The sequence below is a fragment of the Neovison vison genome, chromosome 5 (genome assembly GCF_020171115.1).
Source record: "Neovison vison isolate M4711 chromosome 5, ASM_NN_V1, whole genome shotgun sequence".
NCBI classification, from domain to species: domain Eukaryota; kingdom Metazoa; phylum Chordata; class Mammalia; order Carnivora; family Mustelidae; genus Neogale; species Neogale vison.
In genome coordinates this window covers 112,587,944-112,602,026 of record NC_058095.1, presented here as the reverse complement: position 1 = coordinate 112,602,026, position 14,083 = coordinate 112,587,944, and the positions used below count along the sequence as shown (strand labels likewise).

At 40.8% G+C, this 14,083-nt stretch overlaps 2 protein-coding genes across 9 annotated transcripts in view; one reads left to right on the top strand and one right to left on the bottom strand.

Annotated features, from left to right (window-relative positions):
* Window positions 1-14,083, bottom strand: part of ENOX1 (ecto-NOX disulfide-thiol exchanger 1) — a 568,173-nt gene that overhangs the window by 43,983 nt on the left and 510,107 nt on the right. The gene's annotated exons all lie outside the window — the stretch shown is intronic.
* Window positions 4,079-4,571, top strand: LOC122907115 (protein CEBPZOS). The gene has a single exon (XM_044249797.1). The coding sequence runs from the start codon at window positions 4,087-4,089 to the stop codon at window positions 4,327-4,329; it is 243 nt and encodes an 80-aa protein (XP_044105732.1). The 5' UTR covers window positions 4,079-4,086; the 3' UTR covers window positions 4,330-4,571.

Genomic DNA, 14,083 nt, shown 5'->3' with positions numbered 1-14,083 from the left:
ATTTTTCTAAATGTTTGTGGCTGTGTTTGTCTACTGCTATTCTTATTATTTAAAAGAAATAGAGGCCAGTGACATACAGATGACATTTGGAAGAGCTCTATGTAAGCACAGCCAGTAGCTGACTACTTCACTGAATACCATCCTGAGTAGACATCCCCACTCCACACCAAATAGGGATAACTCCACCGAGTGACTGGGGGCCTCTATGGCTACTAGTCCAAGGTGAGTGGGACAGTTGTCAAGATCCCCATAGTTTGGATTCTCTGTGTCACCTCCCATTCTGCCAGCACCACACCACAAGGCCCCTATTCCTTCTCTGCTTTCCTTGTTCCACAGCCTTGCTTTGCTGTTTGCTCTGAAGCCCTACTATCAAACATCACACTGTGTGAAATCAGGGTCCATGTAAACCATAGTCAAGATGCTCTAATTAGCTACTTCAATAGACTTTACCTGCATTTTTTCAAGGTACCAAAAGCAATCATTCAAGTGACATGACAGTCTGCAATAACTGTCAGGCTATTCCTTATAAGACTGCAGCTGTGGTCAGGGAGAGGAAAGAGAATGGAGATGCCTTTCACACTTTTCTTGATGAGCCAGTGACTAAGCCATAGCAGGTGCTCTGTGGCTGACAGATGAAGGAATGATCTTAAATGATGGCCTGGAATAGTGGGGAAAACAATGGGTCTGGACACAGATGACTGGTTCTAATTGCTACTGACTTGCTGTGTACCCCTGTGTCATTATTTCCATTTGTAAAAAGTGAGATTTGAAGCACATGGTATCGGCAGTGTCCTCCTGCTCCAAGCTTCCGTGCCTGTTCTTTGCCCTTACACTTGATGTGTAACTTCCCTTCAGAAAAAGGTAGCCAACTCGGTACAGATGCCTTGTACTTATTTTGGATTTAGTGGTCATATGGACCAGAAAGGAGGAGGAGACAAGATGGCAGAAAAGTAGGAGACTGAAGTATCATTAGGTCCCAGGAGTTCAGCTAGATAGTTCAAACCATTCTAAACACCTACAAACTCAACAGGAGATTAGAAGAAGAGCAGCAATTCTAGGAACAGAAAATCAACCACTTTCCAGAAGGTAGGACGTAAGGAGAAGTAAATCTGAAGCGATGGGAAGATAGACCCTGGGGTTAGGGGCCATCTCCCAGCAAAAGGTAGAGCAGCAGAGCACAGAATGAGAACTTTTTAGAAGTCTGCTGCACTGAGGGAGGTTGCTGCAAAAGCTAAGCAGGGGTGGAACCTTTGCAGGGACAGTGTGGTCTCAGGACCCACAGGGTCACAAAAAGATTAGGGGTGTCTGAGTGTGGCAGAGCTGCCAGGTAGAAGAGCAGGGAAGTTGGCTGCAGAGACAGAGCCGAAGAGTGATTTCTCAGCTCAGGTTTACCTTAAACCGTGATCTGAGGCACAGCTGGACCATGATTCTTCGAGCAGGGACCCCACAGGTGGCAGATCCAGGGAAACTCATCTTCCTCCTCTGGAGGCAGGAATCTGCTGGGTTTGGAGGCTTCAAATGGGGCCATGCACCAGAGATAGAAATGCTCAGTCACAGGCCGGGTGAGCATGGAGTGTGGCTGGAGACCAGGGAGAGGGGAGGGATTGGCTGCTTTTCTCTGAGGGCTCACTGAGGAGTGGGTCCCAGAGCTCTCAGCTCTCTGGGCTGGAGATTGGGAGTTTGCCATCTTCATTCCTGTCCTCTAAAGCTCTACAGAAAGCATTCAGGGAACAGAAGCTCCCAAGAGTGAACCCAAGCAGATTACTTAGCCTGGCCCCTGGCAAGGGTAGTACCATTCTGCAGTCAAATGCTCTACCACTGAGCTATACCCCCGGGTGGTACCATTCTGTCCCAGGCAAAGACATTTGAGACTCACTGCAACAGGCTCCTCCCCCAGAAGACCAGCAAGAACATCTAGCCAAGACCAAGTTCCCCAATGAGAACTGTGGAACTCCAGAGTTAGGGGAAAGCAATACATAGAATTCACGGCTTTTTCCCCATGATCCTTTAGTCTTTCAAAGTTAATTTTTTTTTTCATTTTATTTTTTCTTATTCTATTTTTTAACTTTTTCTCTTTTAATGTTTTTTTAAACTATTTTATCAATACCTTTTTAAGAATCTTAAATTTTCATTGTTATAGTCATATTTTATCACTTCATTGTATTTAAGCTTATTTTTTGTATATATATAGATATTTTTTTCTTTAAAAATTTGGAGTATAATTTCTTCTAATAAGTCAAACTATACCCTAAATCTAGCGCATGGCTTTTTTCTAGTCTCCAGACTGATCACATTCTTTTTTTTTTTCCTTTTTCCAACCAACTTATCAATTCCTTTTTTAGAATCTTTTAAAATTTTCATCTTTACAGTCATATTCTATCCCTTCATCATGTATACCCTTATTTTTGTATATATGTTAAGTTTTTTCTTTAAAATTTTGGGAGGTAGTTTCTTTTAAGAGACCAGAATAAACCCAAAATCAAGTGGGTGGCTCTGTTCTATTCACCAGTTTCACCAGACAGATATATATATACACACACACACACACACAAACACGTATGTATGTGTTTTTTATTTATTTCCCCCTTCTCCCCCAATTTCAGGTCTCCTCTGATTTTGATAGCATATATTTTTCTGGGGTCTTTGCCATTCTGTTCTCTCATTCATTTATTCTTATCTAGATAAAATGACAAGTGAGTTTTTGTGGGAAAACGCACCACAAAAAAAAGAATAAGAGGCAGTACCAGGTTACAGACCTAATCAATACGGACATTAGTAATATGTCAGAACTAGAATTCAGAATGACTATTATCAAGGTGCTAGCTGGACTCAAAAAAAGCATCGAAGATATTAGAGAATCCCTTTCTGTAGAAATAAAATCCCTTTCTGGGGAATAAAAGAACTAAAATCTAACCAAGTTGAAATCAAAAAAGCTATTAATGAGGTGCACTAAAAAACGGAGGCTCTTACTGCTAGGATAAATGAGGAAGAAGAGAGAATTAGTGATATACAAGGTCAAATGACAGAGAATAAAGAAGCTGAGCAGAAGAGAGACAAACAACTACTGGACCATGTGGGAAGATTTTGAGAGATAAGTGATAACATAACCATATTAGAAAAATTGGGATTCCAGAAGAAGAAAGAGACAGGGGGGAAGAAGGTATATTGGAGTAAATTACTATAGAGATTTTTCCTAATATGGCAAAGGGAATAAGCATCAAAATCCAGGAGGCACAGAGAACCCCCCTCAAAATCAATAAAAATAGGTCCATATCCCGTCATCTAATAGTAAAACTTACAAGTCCTAGTGACAAAGAGAAAGTTCTGAAAGCAGCTCAGGACAAGAGGTCTGTAAGATACAACGGCAGAAATATTAGATTGGCAGCAGACTTATCCACAGAGACCTGGCAGGCCAGAAAAGACTGGCATGATCTATTCAGAGCACTAAATGAGAAAACTATGCAGCCAAGAATACTATATCCAGCTAGGCTGTCACTGAAAATAGAAGGAAAATAAAACGTTCCCAGAACAAACAAAAACTAAAAGAAATTGCAAACACCAAACCAGCCCTACGGGAAATATTGAAAGGGGTCTTCTAAGCAAAGAGAGAGCCTAAAAGTAATAGACTAGAAAGGAACAGAAACAACACACAGTAACAGTCTCCTTACAGGCAATACAATGGCACTAAATTCATGTCTTTCAATAGTTACCCTGAATGTAAACAGCCTAAATGCCCCAATCAAAAGACACAGGGTATCAGCATGGATAAAAAAAATAACACCCATTAATATGCTGTCACAAGAAACTCATTTTAGACCCAAAGACACCTCCAGATTTAAAGTGAGGAGGTGTAAAAAAACTTACCATGATAATGGACATCCAAAGAAAGCTGGGGTGGCAATCCTTATATCAGATAAATTAGGTTTTAAGCCAAAGACTATAATAAGAGATGAGGAAGGACACTATATCATACTTAAAGGGTCTGTCTTACAAGAAGATCTAATAATTTTAAATATCTATGCCCCTAACATGTGAGCAGCCAGTTATATAAATCAATTAATAATAAAATCAGGCAAGCACCTCAGGATGGCCCGCACTATGGAACCAGTGGCAAAGAAGATCTTTAAAGGAGCTTTAGTAGCTGAACTCTTGGGCGTTTTTGGAGCATATTTTTTATTTAATAAGATGAACACAAGCCAAGATTTCAGGCAAACGATGAGCAAGAAATTTCCCTTCATCTTGGAAGTTTATTACAAATCCACTGAAAAGTCCGGGATGTATGGAGTCAGAGAGCAAGATCAAGAAAAATGGTTGAATAGCAAAAATTAGGACCAGTCATCGCGTTCAGCCTCCCATCTAAGCTGTTTGTGACCTTTGTGGGGGAAAAGAAAGATGAGCACACCACATTGTGGACTCCTGGCCCCACAGAAGAAGACAGAAACTTCTGGTCTGCCATGGCTCACAGTCATTTCCCATCTATTTTACAAATCCCTGCTTTTGTTTGTTGCTTTCCTTTCGCATTTATTGTTAAAATTACTGTTTAACAAATAAAAGACTAGGAGAAGAAAGGAAAAAAAATAACAAAATCAAAGAAACACATTAACAATAATACAATAACAGTAGAGGATTTTAGACACCCACCCCCCACTGAAATGGACAGATCATCTAAGCAAAAGATCAAAAGGAAATAAAAGCTTTAAATGACACACTAGACAAGATGGACATTACAGATATATTCAGAACATTCCACCCCAAAGCAACAGAATACACATTCTTCTCTAGTGCACATGGAACATTCTCCAGAATAGATCACATCCTGGGTCACAAATCAGGTCTCAACTGGTACCAAATGATTGGGGTCATTCCCTTCTTATTTTAAGACCACAATGCTTTGAAACTAGAATTCAATCACAAAAGGAAAAGTTGGAAAGAACTCAAATACATGGAGCCTAAAGAGCATCCTACTAAGGAATGAAAGGGTCAACCAGGAAATTGAAATATTTTAAAAATTCATGGAAACAAATGAAAATGAAAACACAACTATTCAAAATCTGTGGGACACAGCAAATGCAGTCCTGAGAGGAAAGTATATAACGATACAAGTCTTTCTCAAGAAACAAGAAAGGTCTCAAATACACAACCTAACCTTACACCTAAAGGACCTGGAGAAAGAATAGCAAAGAAAGCCTAAACCCAGCAGGAGAAGAGAAATAATAAAGATGAGAGCAGAAATCAATGAAATAGAAGCCAAAAGAACAGTAGAACAAATCAACGGAACTAGGAGCTCATTCTTTGAAAGAATTAATAAGATTGATAAACCTCTGGCCACTTATCAAAAAGAAAAGAGAAAGGACCCAAATGAAAGAGGAGAGATCACAACCAACACCAAATACAAACAATTATAAGAACATATTATAAGCAACTACATGCCAGCAAATTTGACAGTCTGGAAGAAATGGATACATTCCTACAGACATATAAACTACCAAAACTGAACCAGAAAGAAAAAGAAAACATGAACAGACCCATAACCAGACGGCTTCCCAGGAGAATTCTATCAAACATTTAAAGAATTAATACCTTTTCTCCTGAAACTGTTCCAAAAAATAGAAATGGAAGGAAAACTTCCAAACTCATTTTATGAGACCAGCCTTACCTTGATCCCCAAACCAGACAAAGACCCCATCAAGAGAGTTACAGACCAATATCCTTGATGAACATGGATGCAAAAATTCTCACCAAAATACTAGCCAGTAGGATCCAACAGTACATTAAGAGGATTATTCACCACGACCAAGTGGGATTTGTTCCTGGCCTGCAAGTTTGACTTAGCATCTGCAAATCAATCAATGTGATACAATGCATTAATAAAGGAAATAACAAGAACCATATGATAATCTCAATAGATGTTGAAAAAGCATTTGATAAAGCACAGCATCCTTCATCAAAACTCTTCAAAGTGTAAGGATAGAGGGTACATACCTCAATATCATGAAAGCCATCTAAGAAAAACCCTCAGTAAATACATTCTCAATGGGGAAAAACTGAGAGCTTTTCCCCTAAGGTCAGGAACACGGCAGCGATGTCTGTTATCACCACTGCTATTCAACATAGTACTAGAAGTCCTAGCCTCAGCAATCAGACAACAAAAGAAATTAAAGGCATCCAAATCAGCAAAGAAGAAATCAAACTCTCATTCTTTGCAGATATGATACTTTATGTGAAAAACCCAAAAGACTCCACTCCAAAACTTCTAGAATTCATACAGGAATTCAGCAAAGTGTCAGGATATAAAATCAATGCACAGAAATCAGTTGCATTTCTATACACCAAGAGCAAGACAGAAGAAAGAGAAATTAAGGAGTTGATCCCATTTACAGTTGCATCTAGAACCATAAGATACCTAGGAATAAACCTAACCGAAGAGGCAAAGAATCTATACTCAGAAAACTATAAAGTATTCATGAAAGAAATTGAGGAAGGCACAAAGAAATGGAAAAACATTCCATGCTCATGGATTGGAAGAACAAATATTGTGAAACTGTCTCTGCTACCTAAAGCAATCTACACATTTAAGGCAATCCCTATCAAAATCCCATCAATTTTTTCAAAGAAATAGAAAAAATAATCCTAAAATTTATATGGAACCAGAAAAGACCCTGAATAGCTAGAGGAATTTTGAGAAGAACACCAAAGTTGGTGGCATCACAATTCTAGACTTCAAGCTGTATTACAAAGCTGTCATCATCAAGACAGTATGGTACTGGCACAAAAACAGACACATATATCAGTGGAGCAGAATAGAGAGCCCAGAAATAGACCCTCAACTCTATGGTCAACTAATCTTTGACAAAGCAGGAAAGAATGTCCAATGGAAAAAAAGATAGTCTCTTCAACAAATGCAGTTGGGAAAATTGAACAGCCACAAGCAGAAGAATGAAATTGGACCATTTCTTTACACCACACACAAAAATAGACTCAAAACAAATGAAATACCTCAATATGAGATAACAGGAATCCACCAAAATCCTTGAGGAGAACACAGGCAGCAACCTCTTTGACCTCTGCTGCAGCAACTTCTTCTAGAAACATCGCCAAAGACAAAGGAAGCAAGGGCAAAAATGAACTATTGGGACTTCGTCAAGATCAAAAGCTTTTGCAGAGCAAAGGAAACAGTCAAGAAAACCAAAAGACAACTGACAGAATGAGAGAAGATATCTGCAAATGACATATCAGATAAAGGGCTAGTTTCCAAAATCTATAAAGAACTTATCAAACTCAACACTCAAGGAACAAATAATCCAATCAAGAAATGGGCAAAAGACATGAACAGAGATTTCTGCAAAGAAGACATCCAGATGGCCAACAGACACATGAAAAAGTGCTCCACATCACTCGGCATCAGAGAAATACAAATCTAAACCTCAATGAGCTGCCACCTCATACCAGTCAGAATGGCTAAAATTAGCAAGTCAGGAAACAACAGATGTTGGTGAGGATGCAGAGAAAGGGGAACCCTCCTACACTGCTGTTGGGAATGCAAGCTGGTGCAGCCACTCTAGAAACAGCATGGAGGTTCCTCAAAAAGTTGAAAATAGAGCTACCCTACCACCCAGCAATAACACTACTGGGTGTTTACCCTAAAGATATAGATGTAGTGATCCAAACGGGCATGTGCACCTGAATGTTTATAACAGCAATGTCTACAATAGCCAAACTATGGAAAGAACCTAGATGTCCATCAACAGATGAATGGATAAAGATGATGTGGTATAGGGGTGCCCGGGTGGCTCAGTGGTTTAAACCTCTGCCTTCAGCTCAGGTCATGGTCTCAGGGTACTGGGATCGAGCCCCGCATCGGGCTCTCTGCTCTGCGGGAAGCCTGCCTCTCCCACCCCCACTGCCTACCTGTGATCTCTGTCAAATAAATAAATCTTTAAAAAAAAAAAAAAAGAAGATGTGGTATATATATACACTGGAATACTATGCAGCCATCAGAAGAAATGAAATCTTGCCATTTGCAATGATGTGGATGGAACTAGAGGGCATTATACTGAGCGAAATAAGTCAATCAAAGAAAGACAATTATCATATGATCTCCCTGATATGAGGAATTTGAGAGGCAGAGTGGGAGTCTGTAGGGAGTAGAGAAGGAAAAAATGAAACAAGATGGGATTGGGAGGGACTAAAACCATAAGAGACTCTTAATCTCACAAAACAAACTGTGGGTTGCTGGGGGAGGGGGAGTAGGGAAAGGGTGGCTGGGTTATGGACATTGGGGAAGGTATGTGCTATGGTGAGTGCTGTGAAATGTGTAAGCCTGATGATTCCCAGAACTGTACCTCTGGAGCAAATAAAAATAAAATTAAAAACTTAAAAAAAAATCAGAAAGCAAAGAGGAAGAAGAGGGAGAAACACAGTGAAAAAGCAAATGGATGAGAAAGGGATTGATGGGAATGAATAACTGAATAACCTTCAAATTTTCTTATGGCTCAAAGAAAAGTAAGAAAGCATCAGTCTCCAAGAGTGAGCAGGATCTCAGGAATTTTCTGTGGGTAGGAAGCAGCAAGGTCTCACTAATCTTATCAGTTACTAAAGTTTGGTACCATTTGTTCCAAGGTTCGTGGGCTCCCTGCTGCCCTGTGCCCTTTCCTCAGAAGCCTCTGGTATTCAGGGTCTTTGTGAGGGGAGCCTCAGAGATACTACGTGTGAGTGGACATGTCGGGCTCCTGCCGCCAGCTGCATCACACACAATGCAACCCCATTTTATGTGCTGAGATGTTCCACTTCATTGAGGTTCAGTTGCTGGACCCAGAGGACATGCGTGATGTCCAGAGACAACTCCAAGAACTGTGTTTTCTAAGACTTCCAATGGCAAAGATGAAGATAGTTGAGAACTGGTTACAGATTATAAAAGGTACCTTCTTAAGAAAGACAAGTGAAAGCTCAGTGTGGGTTAGGTGTCAGAGGCATCCAGATACAGGATTTCTCCTGGTAGCCTTCCTTTCAGGTCATTCTTGGTTGTATTTATTTAATAAATACTTCGATAGTGCTTACTGTGTGCAGGTAGTATTATAAGAGCTTTATGAATATGAACTCATTTAATCCTTCTAACAGCTCTATGAGGTATTTCTGGATTCCCATGTTACAGATGAGGAAAGTGAGACACAGAGAGGCTAATGATTTGCCTAAAGTCACACAACTAGTAGGAAGCAGATGCCATATTTGAACCAATGATGCCTCACTCCAGAGGCATCATTAACTACAGTGCGATGCTGCCTTTCTTAAATGCTCTGCTGACACCTACTGCAATCCTTGTCAATTGAAAAATGCCTGTCGGACACTGGGATCAAATCCTTTTCTGAGGACTGACTCCAGGGCTCACCCATTTGGAGCCAGCCCGGGCTCTGCACAATCATGAAAGCAAAGGGGAGCAAGGCAGAAAGCCTCAGGGGCCTGGCAGAGGAGCAGAGTTAGCAGGGATGGGGCCTGGCTGCCCGCTATTGTTAGATGGTGACAGACTTCCTTCGGACAAGTGTGACTTAGAACCCTGGCCTGGGTAATAACATGTAGGAAGTCCAAAGGCAGAGTGCAGCAGGCCAGTAAAGAAGGTGCCACATGCATGTTCTGGTTTGGAGGAGGTAGGCAGCAGAGGGCCCAGGTCACAGCAGGACTTCAGACCAAGTGTGGGCCGCAGGCAGGACTAGCTAACAGGTGAAGAGGTCAGGCAGGTGTACCTAGGATGGGGCTCCAGCCACACCCCTGCCATTGACGTGGCAGGAAAAGAGAGAAAAGGTGGGAGACATAGAAGCCATTCCAAAGAGAGAATGGACAGATTCTGTGTGCAAAACAGAGCAAAGGAGAGTTTTAAAAAAAAATTTAAAACAAGTCTGGATGACTAGCAGAATAATGATACTAGAATCAGAGAGCACAGAGTTATGAGAAGTGCAGGCTTCAATAATTCAGAAATTCCGGATTTAAGGTCTTAAAAGGGCAGCTGGAAGTCTGGCGCACCAGCTTTGGAGAGCGGTTGCGCCAGGAATGACCTTCCAGCCCATCTTCTGTCTCTCTCCCTCTTGCACAGTCCCATAGCACCCCTGTTGTCCCGGCAGTAGTATTACCAGTGCTCCCTGTCACCTCAAGAGTTGCCTGGCCTTTGTGGGACTGCTCTAGCAGCAAGCATTTCTCTGCACAGGGACAACGTTCCTGGTACCTGGCAGAATCCCTTGTGCACAGGACATCTGCAACCAGTATTTTTGAAAGAGTCAGTAGGAGACTCTCGGTAGTATCTGTTGAGTTAAATCAATCGGATGGACCCGTTACTACATACAGAGAGGATAAACATATGTGAGACTGAGAGGCAATGATAGGACCTGGTCAGGACCTGGCCCGGAGTGACTTACAAGCAGACTGTGAGGAGCATATACAGTGGACAGTGACAAGGCCAGTCACAGTTGCTTCAACTGTTTTGCATTCATTCTTTCAGTTCCTAAATACATTTGGTGAAGTGTCATTTTCAAGTAAAATCATTGCTTTACCATCTCAGGTTGAAGAAAGTAAAAAAGTTAATTTTTAGTTTATATCCATTATTAATGCTTCCAATATGTTTTTAATTTAAATACTGACTCTTTTTGGAGACCATTATAAGCTCATAACTTTGTTCTTTTCCTTTCCTTTCCAAAATTTAAGACAGTTCTCCAGTTCACTTTAATCCTTAGTAATAACCTTTCTTGATTTTCTCATTACAAATTTAATATATATATATTTTTAATGTAGAAAAATCATAAAATATAAAAGGAAATAGTTAAATTAACAGAAACTTTTCTATCCAAACATAAGCAGTCTTAACATTCAGATATTTACCTTTTATGTTTTCTATATAACCCTCCCCCACACATATAGAGAACATAACACACACACACACACACACGTATATGATTACTGTTTAGTTCTTATTTGAAAAACAGGAATTCTTCCACGTGTACTTTTAAAAAAGAACAGAGACTTTGACAGGAATGACTAATTTCAACTTTGTAGTGTTTCCCATTAAATAGTAAGAGCATCACTGCTGCCTGCATCATAACTTAGTTATGGGTATGACAGTTCACACCGTGCTTACGCTGTGCTCTCAAGCTGGCAAAATGAATGACTTTCTTTGACACAGTCTTGTGACAGTCCTATTAAATACATATGATCTAAAAATGAGGAAAAAATTCCTTCATATTCCAATAACTCCATTCATTATTTAAAGTGTATGGTGTAGCATTTTGAGTTTCCTATGTGCCATTTCTAGATGTTCCCCAATACACTTGATCTCAAACACAGCCCTGTGTTTCTCTTCAATATGTAAGAAATGTAATACATGCCATGATACCTACGCCAGTACAAACCCTTCACAGCCTGCAGAAGTACTGACATGAAAAATCTCCTTAACCAATAAAAACGGAGCTCCAAACAGAAGAAACTCAAGTGAACTACTTCTAAATGTATGTATGTGCATCCAGAATTAGTTGGCTTGATTTATCTTGTATGATACTGACTCTATTGCTGGTAGAGATTAATTGTATTGTGGTGCTCTTGGCATGTTATTTTCCTAGTCCATTTCTCAGTATGACATTTCTTATTTTTCTCTGCTACAAAGGACCCACTATCATAATTTTCACCTGCTGAGTTTACATTACTAATAATAATATTAAAATTCAGAGTTTTTTTGACCTTTATAGCAGTAAATTAGGTCATAAGAATAGATGGGATGCAATCTGATAAATGAGGAAGACATTTAATTATTATTAAAGTAAAATCAAATTTCACAAGGTTGGCCAGGCACACTATGAGATCTCAGTAAATGTTAAATAGTCTCCCCTCCCCAACACACCGAAGTCCAGTTCTCTCCTCTGTGTTACTGCCTATGCAACACGAGAAATATTCCAAGAACAAAGTGTCTGGATTGCCAGAGAATAGTACGTATATAATATGAGGTCCTCTGAATAACGAAAAATAAGAATAATGGTCATGACGATAATGCTAATATAGCCCTTGCTGAGTGCTTGGTAGACGCCATATGCTGGTATTTATATTATTATAATTATTATTTTATTTTATTAATTATTATATTATTATTATCCCTATTTATAGACGAAACAATTAAAGTTCAAATAAGGTGAGTAGCTCCCTAAGTTCAGGGACCGGGAAAGTAAAGGCTCTGAGTCTGGGCCCCAGTCAGAGCTATTATGTGGCGTGCGCCGCACCCTATCTGAGTCATCTCTCAGGGAATCACAACCTCGGTTCGTTCAAGCCCCTCATCCCTTCCTTACTGAGAGCCAGTCTTTGGTGATTTCCCTTTTTTGTCAGCTGCTCCTTGAAGACAGTGACCAGGCTGTGGTGGCCTCCGTTCCCTCACATGACTCTGTGCCCACAACACTGCACTGCCCGGCACCTGCATGAGGGTGGACATGCTCGTTGGGAGTCTGCTGCCTTCTGTGTGCTCTCCGAGTAGATGTGCTTTCTTATGAACCAGAGCCTGACAGGTTCTAATTGTATAGTCTTTTCTTTTGGGGGTTTGGGTGGCAGAAAAGTTCCACATTTGAATTAAATGAGACACAGTTTGATGGAATTTATTGGGCCTCCACCACTCTTACATTCATCAAATATTTTTTGAGCACTGACTCTGTCTGTGGTAGGCTTTGTGCTGGACGAGATTCACAGATGAATAACAGTAGTTCCTGCTCTCAGAGAATTTACATATCCAGAGGATGACGGGCATGTGAAAGATAGTAAAATACAGTGTGATCTAACTATGACAAGGCTTGGCCTTGGGTGCTGTGGGCAGTACGTGACCTAGGCAGGTGGAAAGCAGGTGGCATTTAGGCAGGGTGTCGTCTGGTGTCATGTGGGAGTTTGTCAGAAATGCAGATTTGCAGGGCCCAGCCCAGATCTGCCCAATCTGAAGCTCTAGTGTCTTAGGAAACTCTCCATTAGATTCTGTCACTTACTAAAGTCTGAGAAATACTGCCTTCCAGAATGTAGACTCATAAGCACACATTTAGGCAAGAAAACACATACTAAATTAAAATCCATAAAGTAAGGGTTAGCTGATGTGATCCCTACCACCTCAGCTCTAACTTCCATAGTCTACAAGATTTCTGTACATTTTTAAAAAATTGGTTTAGAGAGAGCATGTGACTGGGGGGAAGGGCAAAGGGAGAGGGACAGAAGGAATCTCAAGCAGACTCTGCACTGAGCCCAGAGCCCAATGTGGGGCTTGATCTCAACGACCCTGATATCATGATCTGAGCTGAAATCAAGAGTCAGATGCTTACTCACAGAGCCACCCATGTGTCCCTTCTGTACACAAGTGAAGTGGGATGGAATCCATTTACCTTCAAGATCACCTGCAGATAAGATACACAAGGAAGTGTGTGCAGCTCTCATCTAACCAGTCCAAGTGGACTCACAGAGCTGTCCCAGGCTTCCACAAATTCTACATCAGCTGGGCGCCTGGGAGGCTCAGTCGGTTGGGCGTCTGTCTTCGGCTCAGGTCATGATCCCAGGGTGCTAGGATCAAGTCCTGCTTTGGGCTCCGAGCTCATCAGAGAGCCTGCTTCTCCTTCTCCCTCTGCCCTTCCCCCTGCTTGTGTTGGCTCTCTCTCGTAAATACATAAAATCTTAAAAAAAAAAAATCTATGTCAATTAAATCATCAGTTGGTATTTTAAATGTGATACAAACATGCCCGCCTATGTAGGCTCATCATTATGGTAGGTTCTGTAAGGCATACACACATCACTTGCCATTAAGGCACTTATGCCTGAGTTGAGGCGGTAGGTCCATCATGGGTTGTTCAGAATGTCTGGAAGGCTGCTAAATACCATGGGAACATGGAGAAGATGCTAACTGATTTGGGCCGATCTTAGAATAAGGCCCCAAGAAATGGCAATTGAGCTGGCCTTACAAACAGGTGGAATCTGCATGGCAGGCAAAACCTAGCTAGCTCATCCACATACACTGAACAGTCTGGAAATGGTCCAGACAAAGAAAGGCACTCTGTAATCTCATGGGGAAGCTGACATGACAATAAAAATGATG

Bases quoted from the DNA above. Each gene is read 5' to 3' on its own strand.
- LOC122907115 (XM_044249797.1), top strand. From the start codon at position 4,087: ATGGCCCGCACTATGGAACCAGTGGCAAAGAAGATCTTTAAAGGAGCT.